The sequence below is a fragment of the Physella acuta genome, unplaced genomic scaffold, assembly GCF_028476545.2.
Source record: "Physella acuta isolate Inbredline_101_S28 unplaced genomic scaffold, ASM2847654v3 ptg000040l, whole genome shotgun sequence".
Lineage (NCBI taxonomy): Eukaryota > Metazoa > Mollusca > Gastropoda > Physidae > Physella > Physella acuta.
The window spans coordinates 125,528-140,691 of record NW_026731560.1 but is presented as its reverse complement, the minus strand read 5'-3'; the positions used below and the strand labels follow the sequence as shown (position 1 = coordinate 140,691).

The window sequence follows — 15,164 nt, the reverse complement described above, 5'->3', positions numbered from 1 at the left end:
AGGTAGGATACTTTATGCGCCTAACCAATGCAATGCCACCGACATTTATTAAATAATAAAATCGTTGTAAGTGGAAAAGGTAAAAATAATTATTTTAATTTGTCATGATAACAATATTAATTTAAAATATCGCGGTTAAATCAATATAAAATGTATTATTAGAATCAACTTAGTGATAATATAAAGGGTAAGAATTTAGGTATACATTTTTTGAAAAATCTAAGCGAAGATAAGCAAAATACTTAGTAGAATTTAATATATATCTTTATTTACACATCACTAATTTTAATATATAGTATATTTTAGTATCATAGTATATTGTAAGATAGATAAATCGAAATTAGTTTAGAAATAATTGTAAAATTTACCCTTCTAGACTTGAGGGTCAAATGTAAAGATAGAGTTCACCTAATTCATGGCTTCGAATAGAAGTTAAAGTGTTGTCAGCTTTAAGTCCGGCTAACTTAACTTTCCCTTGAACAGCAAAACAAACATACGTTTCCATCACTTACATAGTTACACAATAATGTCATACACAAGCTTTTAGAACTGGAACAAAAGAAAATTGTATTTTAATATTTATTTCTCAAGTATACGAGGGGATTTTTTAACATGAAAGATGCCGTACAATTTTATTATATTCTAGACAAGCAGAAAAAATCCCTCTCAACCTTGATCGGTGCCACTATAATTTAACCCACCAGAGGAAGTACCACTGTGAGGATGGCACGACAACCATCCCAGTCTGTAGACCCCTGCCCCACTGCTACCTGGACAGGTACAAGTTGTGTACGTGTACCTGGTGCCGTACCTCCCCACCTCCTGCTTGTGTACCCAGTGACCTATAGAGACCTGCTTAGAGCAGCCGTGCGGGTGAGACACTATAATGGTCAGCTTGTCCACATCTCGGCGACTCTTGTACTTATCACTTACAGGAAACCATAGGTCATCCCATCTCATCCACATCCCATAGAGCTTATCCCCTAGGTCTAAGTCATGTGTTACACAAACCAAATCACTCCAGTCCTCATTGAAGCTTGTCCCGTTCACCTTATACCCCACAATATTGAACTTAGGACAATTATCCTCATCAAACCACAACCTACAGCTAGACTGTCTTGCCTCGCTAGAGTCATAAACCACATGTCTAGCTGTCACCACAATAATCTCCCACCACACTTTGCTGGGCGTGTCCGAGTGGTCACATTCAGGACACGGACACGTTCTGTACGCCCCGTATTTCTCGTCCATTCCCTCTGTATATTTCTTCATATGAAACACTTTCCCAGTCCCTGTCCTCAGTGAGTTCTGTCCCCTGCTATCGTAGAAAGGATACGGATATTCAGTACCTGGTACAAACTCCGGTCTGTCGAAACTGGTGAATTTAACGGCGATTCGAACCGTTAAATCAGCTAGCGCTTTCGTAAGCTCATACAGGTTGTTGTCATGGTAACCAACAGGAAACTGTTCAACGCTTAACTTATTTATAGGTACAAAACCTGCATGGCCAGGATTTTTCTCGCAGTTTGCCAGGTGTGTGTGTAGATCTAACTCACATTGACCTTCATGGCATTTTTGCACTTCATGGGTACCTGTACAGGCAAGCCAAATAAATTTTATTAATGTAAGAATTTCAATTTGGTAATGAGTTTTGACTATATAAAACGAGATAAAAATCTAAAATCTATTATTTCTGCTATTATTATTATTATTATTATTATTATTATTTCAAATTATTATTGTTATTTGCATCATTAGTATTATTTTTTATGATATCGTAATCAAATTACTAATACACGCTCTTTTTAGAATAGGTTTTGTTTCGTATATATAAACGTTTTATACTATAAATCTAAGCTTTTACATAAAACGACGATATTACCAGTAAAATATTTCGAAATGTCAGTTTCGCTTGACATGCTGAAATTTCCGTGTTGTATCTGTTAAAAAAATAACACATCAATCAGAACATTAGTACAAGGAAATTGAAACAGGCACCTTTCTGACCATGCTACATTGCAATCTGGTGAGAAATTTGTTCTTCTCTTTGCCTACACCATTTGAGTTTTAATATAAAAATGTGTTCCAACTAGAACAATATTTTTGTTATATATTATTATTTATAAAACTTACTTAAAATGATGATTGTGTTAAAATAATTATGACTAGTATATTTAAACTTTTGCATTAAGATTAAAACAAGTTAATAAAAAGTCTAGTGACAATTTAAGCGCAATTTCCTTATGTTATCCATAACAATTTTAAATCGAGATAAATCATAGCTCCTCCTCTTTCGCCTGCGTCTCGCGCAGTTCACTGCTAAGCCAGCCAGGTCACATGATTTACCCTCCTTTCCTTCGCCTTCCACTGCCTTCTTTGCTATATAGTACTGTAATGTATCATGTATAATGTAATTTTAAATAATGCGGACGTGTAGGGGGTGTTTAGTTGTCGCGCTTTTAAAAAAAATGTTGTGACCGAACGAAAGGATATTTTTGAAAACTTTCTTCGGCAATATTGTTCTAAATTATGACAGGAATCGATTGGTAAATGTTTCAAGTTGCTAAGTGGTCTGGATGCCGAGATATGGGCAAAAAACTGCATTTTTCTGAGGTTTTTTGGCTTTTCCGGGAAATCCAGGAAGGAATTCCGGGAATTTTTTTGGCCTATGTTCATCCTCGGAATTCGCTTAACATATTTGCTTTGGAACTAGTCCTCGATATTGCTTCGTTGAGGAGGAGATACGACTTAAAGACGACTTAAAGCTGCGGACACACATCCATCCATCCATTCATCCATTCTCAGAAATGACGAGTTAATAAACGCAATTCTCCAGAATGGAAATTACGCTAAAAATATTATATTTTCATGCAATGTTAGTATTGAACTCCTCAAATGAAAATGCATTGAAAAATTAAAGAATACATTGAATAAGATTTGTATTTCCAAAATTAGAATTAAAAAAACTTAAAACATTGATGAACTTTTAAAGAAAAAAACAAGATCAGTAAGCCTACTCCGAGACAAAACATTTATTAGTATACAATACAAGACTTTGTTTGGAAGTTCATTTGAGTGTAGTCCATAGTCCTTGTCCATGGTTCTTACAAGCTTTTACTTAGTTAACAACGTCAGTTTGTGGGTTTGTGGTAAATCGTGTAACTCAATTTTGACACTTTTGTAATGCAGCGATTTCGTTCAAACTTTCCAGATACCTTTTTCTTCGATGTCAATGCAATAAAACTAATCTGCCTCATTTAATATACGCTTTGGTCGCTAAAATATGTAAGAAATCTCATCTGCGATCTTAGCTTTTATTAAGAAACCAAATTTGTTTAATTTTCTTACTTTAATGGATTTGAAGGCTTTTTCTTATTAAGGTATTTTATATTTGTTAATTTTTAAATATGTACTTACTACATCATTTAATATACGCTTTGGTAGCTAAAATATGTAAGAAATCTCATCAGCGACTATATCTTTTATTATAGAAACCAAATTAGTTTAATTTTCTTACCTTCAGTAGATTTGAAGGCTTTTTCTTATTACGGTTATTTATATTTATTTATTTTTAATTATTTGTTTACTACGTCTAAAAAGTTCAACTCATATGGTGCAGATACGAATGAATAACCGAAAACCGTCTAAAGCAAGCAATCTCAAAATAACTTTTCACTTAAGGCTGTTGCTAGCTCCGTGTTACCATCGGCCGCTAATGTTTATGATCTCACGGAGCTTATTATCCTTAACGGTGTGTTGCTGTGTCGACTCGATACACCAGGTCGGTTACATTGGTTCGGGGATTTCTTCCTATTGGGAGCTCATGTTTTCTTTCAACACTAGTCGATTAGCCAGCTGTTTGCAGAGGCGTAGCTAGGGGGTGGGGGGGCGGGGGGGGGGGGGGGGGGGCGGCCGCCCCGGGCGCCGACCCTATGGGGGCGCCAAAAGGGGTGGGAAAAATTTTTTAAAGCTGATTTTATGCTGCAGTTTTGAATTATAAACTGTCTAAGTTAAGAAATGTAATGGCTACACGCCTTTACATACTGATTTAACTGTTTTCTACCTTGATTTCTTAATGTAAAACATATACTCTTAAGAAACAGTGACCGGCAAAACCGCTTTGAAGCTTTTCCTAGATGGGGGGGGGGGCGCTTTTTCGAGACTTAAAACGGAAGAATTTACACTAGATTGTTGAGTCGATAAACGTTACCACTATTAAAAGAAACCAATTGTATTAAAACGTATTGTACGATTGTTGAACTGTAAAATACGTTAGAGACTTTTATCAAGATGGTGCAGGGGGGCGCTTTTAGGCTAAATAAAATAGCAAAATTACACTGGATTCTGAGTAAACAACCTTTAGCCCTCAGAAAAAAACGAATTGTACTGTGCATTGTATAATTGTGTAACATTTAAAAAAAAAAGTTAGTTACGTTAAAAACCGCTCTACAAACTTTGTCCAAGATGGTTGTGATGAGTGTGTGTGGGGGTGGGGGGCGCTTTTTTCGCTAACAAAAATCGCAAGTATTTGTACTGGATTGGTGGGTAGATAACTCTCTTAACACTTAGTAAAGAAACCAAGTGTATTAACGCGTAATGTACAATTTCACTAGCCAGTTTTGTTAAAAAAAAGACGCGACTAGTTCTTTGTAAGATTCTTACGATTCTCTTAACTTCAACGTGAGAGATCAGATACTTTTGACTGATTGCATTACATCTTACGTGGATCACTGAACTATATGAGAACTAAATATCACGGATTCTTGAATCCCTAAGCCACTAACCACCACTTTTTTCCATGCTCTTATTTCATTCCACTGTTTGTAATCTAGCTCCAAGCCATACAGTTAAAGAGACCACATTTAGTTATAGATCCTGATTGAATTTTTTTGACAATGCATTTGAATTCCACATTTTCTTAGAGTGTTAAAACGCGTTTTATTGCTGCTGATTATAATCAGAACGTCATGGGCTATCATTAAATTGATTGTTACAGCTTCATCAATCAATACAATTAGTTCTGCATTTGTTGTTGACGTTGTGCGAGCAGTGTTTCTTCCAGACTTTTTTCTCCGGGGGGGGGGGGGGGGGGGCACTTGAAATTTTCGGGGGGGGGGGGCGGTAGACTTTCTTCGGGGGGGGGCGGACACTGTTAAAACTATATATTTTCTATATATAAATCATATAAATTTCATTTCGTTCGGGGGGCGGTAACAATTTTTCGGGGGGCTTCGCCCCCCCCCCCGAAGAGATGCCTGGAAGAAACTCTGTGTGCGAGAAGGCAGGGCAAATCTGCGAAATCCAAGACTACGAGCTGTTAACATCCGTTGGATTCCAGTTTGTTTTCTCTAGCTTGTTTTGTCATACCATCAACCAATCAACGAAATACCCATGTCGTATTCCAATGTGAACAATAAATATTTCTGATAACTTCTTCTTGTATGTCACTTGTGTGTCCTTACTCTAATAAACTTCGAATCCAACTATGTACCATATCACAACAGAGATCGTTCCAAAACTAGAACATAAAAGGCTGGTTTAAACATATTAGCGTTAGCTACAAACTACCCTCTAACACAGATCAGGCTTATTTTTTTTTACTGACATTACTAATCTTTCGCAAAAACGATAAACGCATCTTAATGGGAATTAAATTGTCGTAAAGTTTTAAGGAATGAAAATCATACAATGTAATTATTAAATCTTGTCCGGACTGTAGCACACACGCTTACACACACGCTTACACACACAAATACACTCTTACCCACACACAAGCTTATATATAAACACACTATCACACACACATAATTATACACACACATGTATATATATATATATATATATATATATATATATATATATATATATAAGGGGGGGGGGGGGCGCCAAATTGAAAGTTTGCCCCGGGCGCCGGGAAGGATCGCTACGCCTCTGGCTGTTTGTCGCCCATATCTTGTCATACAAAACATGTAGTATGGGTTATGTCAGATATCAAAACTGTTTTACTTAAGATTAGCTACACAAGGAACTCATTATTGAGATGTTTATTGCATGTCATGATTTTTTCACATTCCACGCATCATCTGTTTCCCTTGTCTTGTGGGGCAGGTGAAGTAGAGTTAATTTGTTTCATAGAAATCAACATATGGAGAGACAGCGAGGTCAGCAATATGTCCAGTCATCTTGGTTTCACTAAAATACCAATCAGAGATAGGGGGACTTCATGTCGTCATACTTACGTGGTTTACAGTCGTAAGCTCTAACTTCTAACCAGGCTGTTCCTACTACGCATATGTTTTAAAATTAATTATGCGACACGAAATGTTGTATTTCGTGTCTAAATTTAACTTAATTTAAACCTAAATTAAACCTAAATTAGAACTAAATTAATACTAAATTAGACCTAAATTAAACCTTGATTATATCTTAATTAGACCTAAATTGAACCTAAATTAGACCTAAATTAGATCTAAATTAAACCTAAAATACACCTAGATTACACCTAAATTAAACTTAAATTAGACCGTGCTAAGCAAAGAGATAAGATTTACCGTAAGATCTTCCCCCTCCAGAAAACTTTGTGTTTTTGTGTTGCCTAACACAGCCTCACTGTAGACACGATGTAATGGTTACCCCCTGAGGTTTAGTGTGATGGGGCTGACACTGGGAGACAACACAGAACACACGTGTGTAGGCCCCTAGCTTATAATCCGCGACTGGCCCACGCTGTATTCGAAGCAGCCAAGTGCAGTCGCGTGTTACACAGTTTTTTTTCTCATTACAAAAATACTGATCCAATAATAAAGCTGACAATCAAGCCTATTAATAACTAGGACTAAATTATCAATTAAAAAACAGTATTTCTTTTTTTAATTATATTTATATATTACATACATTAATATGTAAAATGTTGGTATTTTAATTACTAAAAAATAACTGCTTACCTCAATGTGGTCCTATATTTTCAAAACTTGACAATTTTACAAGAATAACCAAACAACCATGGCGTATGGGTACATTACAAAATAACACAGGCACAGATTAAAGAAAAATAATTATTCAAATATACACTGGATGTACTTAGCTAACATTAAACAGAAACTTTATTCTATTAAAAATGTCGAGGTAGACGGTTATAAATGAAGAAAATTCTGTTACATTGTCGCATGTGTCAGTTTCACAGTTGTAAAGTGGCAAATTCGCCAGACAGTATTTATTGTTTTTGTTGCCACTGACGAGGTAGTTAGTTGTGTGACTGCTAGTGAACGTAGGGTGGCTAGCGTTAACAGAGTTTGGTTAAGGATTGGGGAAATCAAAGTTTTACTGTACTTGTGTTGACAGTTTTATTGAAGTAAAGGTCAAGGAAACAAATCATTGACACATGTTCTACAACATCAAACATACATGTGCTACAACATCAAACATACATGTGCTACAACATCACCCACACACATGTGCTACAACATTACACAGACATGTGCTACATCATCACACACATGACCTACATCATATCACACATGTGCTACAACATCACACACACATGTGCTAAACCATCTCACAAATGTGCTACAACATCACCCACACACATGTGCTACAACATCACCCACACACATGTGCTACAACATCACACACATGTGCTACAACATCTCATACATGTGCTACACCATCACACACACATGTGCTACACCATCACACACATGTGCTACAACACCACACACACATGTGCTACAACACCACACACACATGTGCTACACCATCACACACATGTGCTACAACATTACACACATGTGCTACAATATCACATATATGTGCTACAAAATCACACACATTTGCGCCACAACATCAATAATATGTTCTACTTCATCACACATGCTCCAATATCAGTCACACATATGATGCACCATCACAAACACCATCAAAAACACACCAAGTACAGTAATCATCATTAAGCGAGATAACCTCATTACGTGCCCCCAACCTACCCCCCCCCCCCAAAAAAAAAACAACACACACTAAGTACAACACTAAAATACCACAATGCCTCATTGTTATTATAGTGCAGCTTTTGTGTGAGGGGACGTAACTCCCTACACTTGACACTTGACATTACACTAGATTTAATAAAACATACACAGAGACAGATGACAAACAAATACGTGATTAGTAAAATACTCTTTAATCAATTGCTCGGAAATGCGATAATTGAGCTAGTGTTCTAGAAAAAGTGCATGCTTTAGTGCGCCGAGATATATCACATCATTTCGCGCACCAAGAGCTGGCCACAAATTTACAGCAGTAATGTATTTACATAGCTAGCAACAATTACTTTGCTAAACTTCAGCATCATTTGCAACGATCGTGATGTGAATACAAAAATATAGTATAGTTTAGAATGGTCAAACGATTAATAAATAAAAAATAGAAAAATTCATACAATATTATTGTACATAGATTCAATGTTGAAAAAGTGAAACGAGATCAATTGTTACAGCATTCAATTTAACGCGTACGGCGTGGTCTAGCTGTAGTGTACTAGACTCCTAACCTGTATTGCTCAATTTTGAATCCGGTTTCTAATCAGTAGTCCGTCCCCCTAATCCACCCTAGATCGTGCCTGAGACCACCCAGCTCTGATGGGTACCTAACTCACGGTAAGGAAATTTAAGACGGCTGGGCATAGTGCTGACCACAAAAACAGGTGTACTCTACTTCACTAAACCCATAGACCGTCTGGTTTGGAACTGGAACTATATTTTTTATTCAACTTAACATGTGTAAAATATATATTTTGTCACAGATACAAGAAGACATGTTTGCATAAAAAGTGTGTCTATTACACATCTTTTGTCTGATCATAGAAATAATTCACCCATTTTATAAAGGTAACGTGCGTCATTTTTATTTGTATTTAATTTAACCTGCTGAAACATTGCTTTGTTCGTTTGATTGAGTTGATGCTAGAACTATTTTGTTTTCATGGGGAAAATCGGTACCATGCTTTAACATTTTCAATATAGATGACAACCTCAACAGTTATCCTTCTATTAAACAATACAAGTCAGCAGACAGTATCAAAACTAAAGCTGTGTACATCAACACAACAAGTTTACGTTTCCAGTATAAAGGGTTGAGGAAGGGGACGGCGTTTTCGAATGCTAACCCGAAAGTCTTAAATTCGATTCCTGAGTCTACCTTGCTCAGATGGGTACCTGACTCACATTAGTTAAAGTAAAGGCGGCTGGGCATAGTGCTGACCACACTATCCCTTCATATGCCGAGGTCACAGAACCAGGTGAACTCTACTTCAGTTAACCGATGGACCGTCAGGTTCGAAAGGGAACTTTACTAAACTACTCGAGGAAGCCAAGATGTTTCTTAATTCATTAATTAGAGTTCATAATTAAGTTGACTACTCAATTTAGGTGTTCTTATTTTTAATGGTTGATTTAGTTTAAGAAATATCCAACATTTATAACTCGACAAAACAAACAAAAAAAACCAGTATACCGAGCTGAATAAAATGTCTTCATGACCTTTACACTATTGTGCAGTAAATACATCACTTCTAAAATGTAATGATATTATCATCTATTTTTTTAGTAGTGCAGCGCACGAATGATCGTCCAAAAGTATAGCGTTTCGATATCGGTCACGTGCCCAAAAGGTGTTCCCGAGTCCACCCCTTTTCTGATTGATACCTGAATAACGTAAGGGAAGGTAAAAAGGGCTGGACATAGAATCGGTCAAAGAAATAAATCAACTCCAATTCATCTGCCAGATAGACATCCAGGTCCGAAAGTGTATTCTACGTGTACGAAAATCAGACTTTGTCTAACCCCACCTCACCCCACTGTAATTCAAACCATCAGAATTAGCACCGCTGTGGGGGTGGGTAGACCACGAGCACCCTAACCTGTACACTTCGGCCCCACTGCTACCTGGACAGGTACATGTAGTATACGTGTACCTGGTGATATTTGTATTATACATCTCCTGCTTATGTACCCAGTGACCCACGGATACCTGCTTAGAACAGCCATGAGGATGTGACACTATAACGGTCAGCTTGTCCACCTCTTTACGACTCTCGTATTTAATGCTGACTTTACCCCATAGACTAATAAATCTCCTCAACATTCCCACTAGTTTTTCGCCGATCTCTGCGTCATGGGTCACGCAATACATCTTGCACCAGTCTTCTTCAGTGTAAGTTTCATCAACTTCCCATCCATACATGTTCAACACTGGACTTTGATCCTCATCAAACCATAACCTACAACTGGATTGTTTTGCCTCGCTCGAATCAAACACCACATGTCGGGCTGTCAGTACTGTAACCTTCCACCACACTGGGCAAGGTGTGTCCGAGTGGTCACATTCAGGACACGGACACGTTCTGTAGGTACCGTAGATCTCGTCCATTCCCTCGATGTACTTAGTCACACCCCACATCCTTCCAGTCCCTGTTCTCAATGAGTTATTTCCCCTTCCTTTAAAGCAAGGATATGGAACTTTAGTGCCTAGAACAAACTCTGGTCGATTTAGACTGGTGAACTTTACGGCTATCCTGACCGTTACGTCAGCCAGAGCTTTTATAAGCTCATATAAGTCGTTGTCATGGTAACCAGAGGGAAAATGTTCAAGCGTCAACTTATTTATAGGAATGAACCCTGCATGGCCAGGATTTTTTTTACAGTTTGCCAGGTTTGTGTTTAAATCTGCCTCGCCTTGACCTTCAAGACATTCTAGCACTTCATGCGTACCTGCACAGATACAGAAAACAATTTACTTATTGTAAACATTTCATTGGCTGGTAGCATATAACAAAAAAAGAAACACTTTTAACTTAAAAAATTTAGAGCCACCCCGACCATCACGATTATAAAATACTTTAAAAAGTAAGAAGAAAAAAAAGAAACAATTATTCAACATCGACACTGAACCATAACGGTTTCTTCGGTTCCTGATTGGCTTTTTATTTTATTTATGTATACTCCCCCCCCCCCCAATCACCACCCCCTTTTACCCGCGGGAAAATAAAATTGATATTACCTATAAAATATTGGGATACGTCTTCTTCACTGTCCTGTTCATTTAAAGTATCCGAATCATCTCCTATTAATAATTAAAAAAATAATAATGATACAACACAAAAATAACACAAAATTAACAACATAATGATTCAACACAAGACAAACAACATAATTATTAAACACAATACAAACAACATAATGATTCAACCCAAAAATACAACAATCAGAAAGATATATAGACATGGATAGGCGATTGGGTCACTGTTTATTTTTACTGCCCAATGCGACCCGGACTTAGAGAAAGGTACCACAAATGTATTCAGCATATAGTCCTACAGTCGTAATCATACATACCTGTGCGTTTGTTTGACACACCCCCACTAGCTATCGCTCTAGTATTTTTGTTCCCAATATCAGCATGTTTGTTTTCTTTATCTGTTGGTGTAGATTTTACGTTACCCATTTATTCCTCTGTAAAAATAAAAACAATTTTTATATTATTGTAGTCTAAACGAAGTGGGTTAACTAAATAAAAAAAATACATTTTTAAAATAAATATTATTTTTATTTATTAAAAATGTTGATGTTGCTATGTAATAATAGAATAGTATAATGTTTGGGAAACATACCTTAGTGAAGCTGTACACGGATGTTACTAGATTCCGCTAAAGTTAACTCTGAGAACATTTGAGTCGTACAACATACCGTAGTGAAGCTAGAAGTGGAACGATACAAGGATCTACCAGCGTAACTTGGAGAAAACATTTGAGTGATAAAACTGAGTTGAGTGATACAACACACTGTCAGGATGTAAGCACGACAAGCCGCCACTTTGGTGTTAAGTTACACACACGAGTAGTGAGTGGTAGCGAAGTGCTAAAGTAGGTCAAAAAACATCGTGTCTTGGTGGCCTTGTGGACATGTTGTTTCCGCTTTAGGCTCGCATATCTGCGGATAAGATAACATGTAGACATGGATGGACGATTGGGTCACTGTTTATTTTTACTGCCCAATGCGACCCAGACTTAGAGGTCAGAGGTGGACTGGTCCAATTTTTCTTACTCATTTTTTTCTCCAGGGGGGTGGGGGTGGGACTTTATATTTTCGGGAGAGGGGGAGCGGGATAAAGTTTCTTATGGGGAGGGGGGGTGGGGGGGCAGAAACGGGTAAAAGTATATATTGTTATATATATTCTATTTCTTTCGGAGGGAAGGGGGTAAACATTCTTTAGGAAATTTGGGGGGGGGGGGGGGATGACTCTAAAAGCAACTCCGGATTGGGCAGGAAAAATGCCGGTTGGATCCTAGAAAAACAAATTCGGTATGCCCCTAGGAAAGGTGCTGTACTAGTTCTATTATATTTGTTTTATTTAAATTGTTGGTATTTTAACCTTTCCTTCATGCCAAGGCGTAAAGTTCACGCTATGATGGAGGAACAAAAATGCATAATGAAATTTTACATTTGGGGTTTCTAATTTTACAAACACGTTACCAATTTTAAATTATTCTGTTCATAGCTACTGCGAAATTAATAAGACATTAGCAATTTACTAACGTATGGTTAAATAAGGTCCATGAGAACGTTATTTTTTAATTAATACAGTCAAATTTAGAAAGAAACAGTATTTACTTCACGCTTCAGACAAATGCTGACACTGGTTATTGGAACAACTGTTTCCCATTATAAAGGGTAACAACCAGACCAGGACTATTATGTGGAAAATATTTCTTTGAGTTGTTTCCCTTCTGCTAGACCATGGTCTAAATTAGAAAGCCGTATTATTTCTTTTTAGCGCAATTTCCATTCTGGAGAATTGCGTTTATTAACTCGTCTTTTCTGGGAATGAATGGGTGAATGGATGGATGGATGTGTGTCAGCAGCGTTAAGTCGAATCTCCTCCTCAAGGAAGCAATATCGAGGACTAGTTCCAAAAGCAATTATGTTAAGCAAGTTACGAGGATGAACATAGGCCATAAAAATTCCGGGTTTCTTTCATGGATTTCCCGGAAAAGCCAAAAAACCTCGAAAAAATGTAGTTTTTGGCCCATAACTCGGCAACCAGACCACTTAGCGACTTGAAACATGTACCAATCGATTCCTGCCATAATTTAGAACAATATTGCCGAAGAAAGTTTTCAAAAATATCCTTTCGTTTGGTCACAAAAATTTTTTTGAATTAATTAAAATTTGGACTGAATTAGTAGGCATTTTATGCAACCACACCACACGCGTCATCACGTTCAATAGCTGCGCCATCACGTTCAATGGTTGCGACGTCGCGTACGGTAGCTGGGCGCGCAATGGTTTTTAGTCATGTTACTCTATTGTAAATAAAACATGTAAAATACTGAAAAAAAAAGTTAATAAAAAACGTTTTAATAACTAACCAATGGTTTTACTAACCCAGCTCTTGATTTACGCTACGACAGAGCTATTTTTAGATAACACAAGGAAATTGCGCTAAAATTGTCACTAGACTTTTTTTAATTACTTGTTTCTGTTGTGCTGTGGTAAGGATATTATTCGAAAAGACCAGAACTGTTTTTTTTTAGTTATATTTTTTCAAATATGTAAAATGCATATAAAATGTAGGTTATACATTAAATAGGCAGTTCTCGTGGTAAATGTATCAGTAATGTAGCTGTTTACCACCCGCCTAAGAAGAAAAGCGATTTTATTTTTACAGTTTTCTCCGTCTGTTTTGCCTGGTATGTTAGTGTGTTTTGTCTTGTATGTCACATTGTTCAACCAGTATGAAATAACTAAGCTTCGATTAAAGTTATTCTAATGCATAACTTTTAAAATGATTTTGTCAATCATTAAAGTTATTAATTAAAATAAAAATTATTAGTCTTATTTTTGTTTCGTAATGTATATTTTAAAATAAAATTTTGTTGAGTGCGATTTTAAATTAATTAAAATACTGTTGATGATTATATATATGTGATTGTTTTTATCGCGTCAATGTTTTTTTCTAAGTTGTCTTTTTTTCACGATTTTTCGCTAGAGCCACTCCTACAGAAAGCCATTGTTATCTAGAATATTTTCTAATCTTTTTGAAATTTAAGTATATTGCTCAAATTTTAAATCATGATTAAAGACAGAATTTTTTTTTTCAAATGTGAAAAAATAGCTAAAATTCAGTTTAACTTATTAGGACTATTTTTTAAATGGAAACATCTGACGTCAGATTGAATAAACACGCACGCTCATAGCTCATCGTCATCAAGGTCCGAAACTAACCTTCTAGGAGTGAAATGTAATTTACGAAGGACACCTTCATGACGACAGCTCCTTAGAAGATACGATAAAAAGTTGGTTACTACTACTCAGCCATGTTGTAGACACTATACAGTCAATCAGAATCTATATTGTGACATTCATATTTAGTTTTAGAACTCTAAAAACAAAATGTGATAAAATATAGAGATTAACAAATAATTTATTAGGATCGTCGGTTTGCAAGTTACGGTGGTATATTATTATAACGGCATCAGAATGGAAACCTCATTCCCAGCCCTCTCTGACTAGACATAAATAAAATAACTAAGGCATTCTAACACAACATGGCATATTTTATCTAGAATATTTAAAACAAACGATGTTTTATAGAAGATAAATTATAACACTTATTACCTTAACACTAGAAAAAAAAATCAATGACATGTATTAGAAGTAGGTCAACAACAACACACACAACACGTATTTTCCATCCATACCAAAACATCTGTTACCTCTGGCCAACTATCGCTGAGGCAGACGGGCATTCAACGTTGTAACTTTTTGCTTAAAGTTTGTCCTGCTGGTGTAATAATAATTAGCAACGCATGTGCCTACAAATTAAATCTCGAGGTCATAGATGAAGTGTTATCACCCATCAACCAGGTATGTATCACTTTGATAAACTTAATTTTGTCCGCGCTCAGTTCGACATATTCAGTTGTGGTCACTCCCCGTGTTGTGAGTTGTCTATCGTGAGATTGTCGTCCATGTTGTGCTAGATTTTGTGCGAGTATTTAAGGAGGTGTGAAAGTATGAATGTGACTGCGTATTTGAAGTATTATATTATTATTTTCTACTACCAGTTTAGTCCATATATTTTTTTGTGTAGAATATTTGAATCTTATCTAG

The 15,164-nt window shown here is 36.4% G+C and overlaps 2 protein-coding genes across 2 annotated transcripts; both read right to left on the bottom strand.

Annotated features, from left to right (window-relative positions):
• Positions 1–442: 442 nt before the first annotated feature.
• On the bottom strand, positions 443–6,667 carry LOC131943946 (uncharacterized). Its single transcript, XM_059304342.1, has 3 exons — positions 6,552–6,667; positions 1,883–1,940; positions 443–1,592 (listed from the first exon to the last, which is right to left on the bottom strand). The coding sequence occupies exons 2-3, from the start codon at positions 1,917–1,919 to the stop codon at positions 667–669; spliced, it is 963 nt and encodes a 320-aa protein (XP_059160325.1). The 5' UTR covers positions 1,920–1,940; positions 6,552–6,667; the 3' UTR covers positions 443–666.
• Positions 6,668–9,634: 2,967 nt separating this feature from the next.
• LOC131943939 (uncharacterized) lies at positions 9,635–11,893 on the bottom strand. The gene is made up of 4 exons (XM_059304328.1): positions 11,663–11,893; positions 11,388–11,504; positions 11,053–11,115; positions 9,635–10,763 (listed from the first exon to the last, which is right to left on the bottom strand). The coding sequence occupies exons 2-4, from the start codon at positions 11,494–11,496 to the stop codon at positions 9,832–9,834; spliced, it is 1,104 nt and encodes a 367-aa protein (XP_059160311.1). The 5' UTR covers positions 11,497–11,504; positions 11,663–11,893; the 3' UTR covers positions 9,635–9,831.
• Positions 11,894–15,164: the final 3,271 nt, after the last annotated feature.

Coding starts and splice junctions, on each gene's coding strand:
- LOC131943939 (XM_059304328.1), bottom strand. CDS start 11,496: ATGGGTAACGTAAAATCTACACCAACAGATAAAGAAAACAAACATGCT. Junction 11,116..11,387: donor TGTGTCAAACAAACGCACAG/GTATGTATGATT, acceptor AATTATTAATAG/GAGATGATTCGGATACTTTA. Junction 10,764..11,052: donor CGTATCCCAATATTTTATAG/GTAATATCAATT, acceptor GTATCTGTGCAG/GTACGCATGAAGTGCTAGAA.
- LOC131943946 (XM_059304342.1), bottom strand. CDS start 1,919: ATGTCAAGCGAAACTGACATTTCGAAATATTTTACTG. Junction 1,593..1,882: donor CATTTCGAAATATTTTACTG/GTAATATCGTCG, acceptor TTGCCTGTACAG/GTACCCATGAAGTGCAAAAA.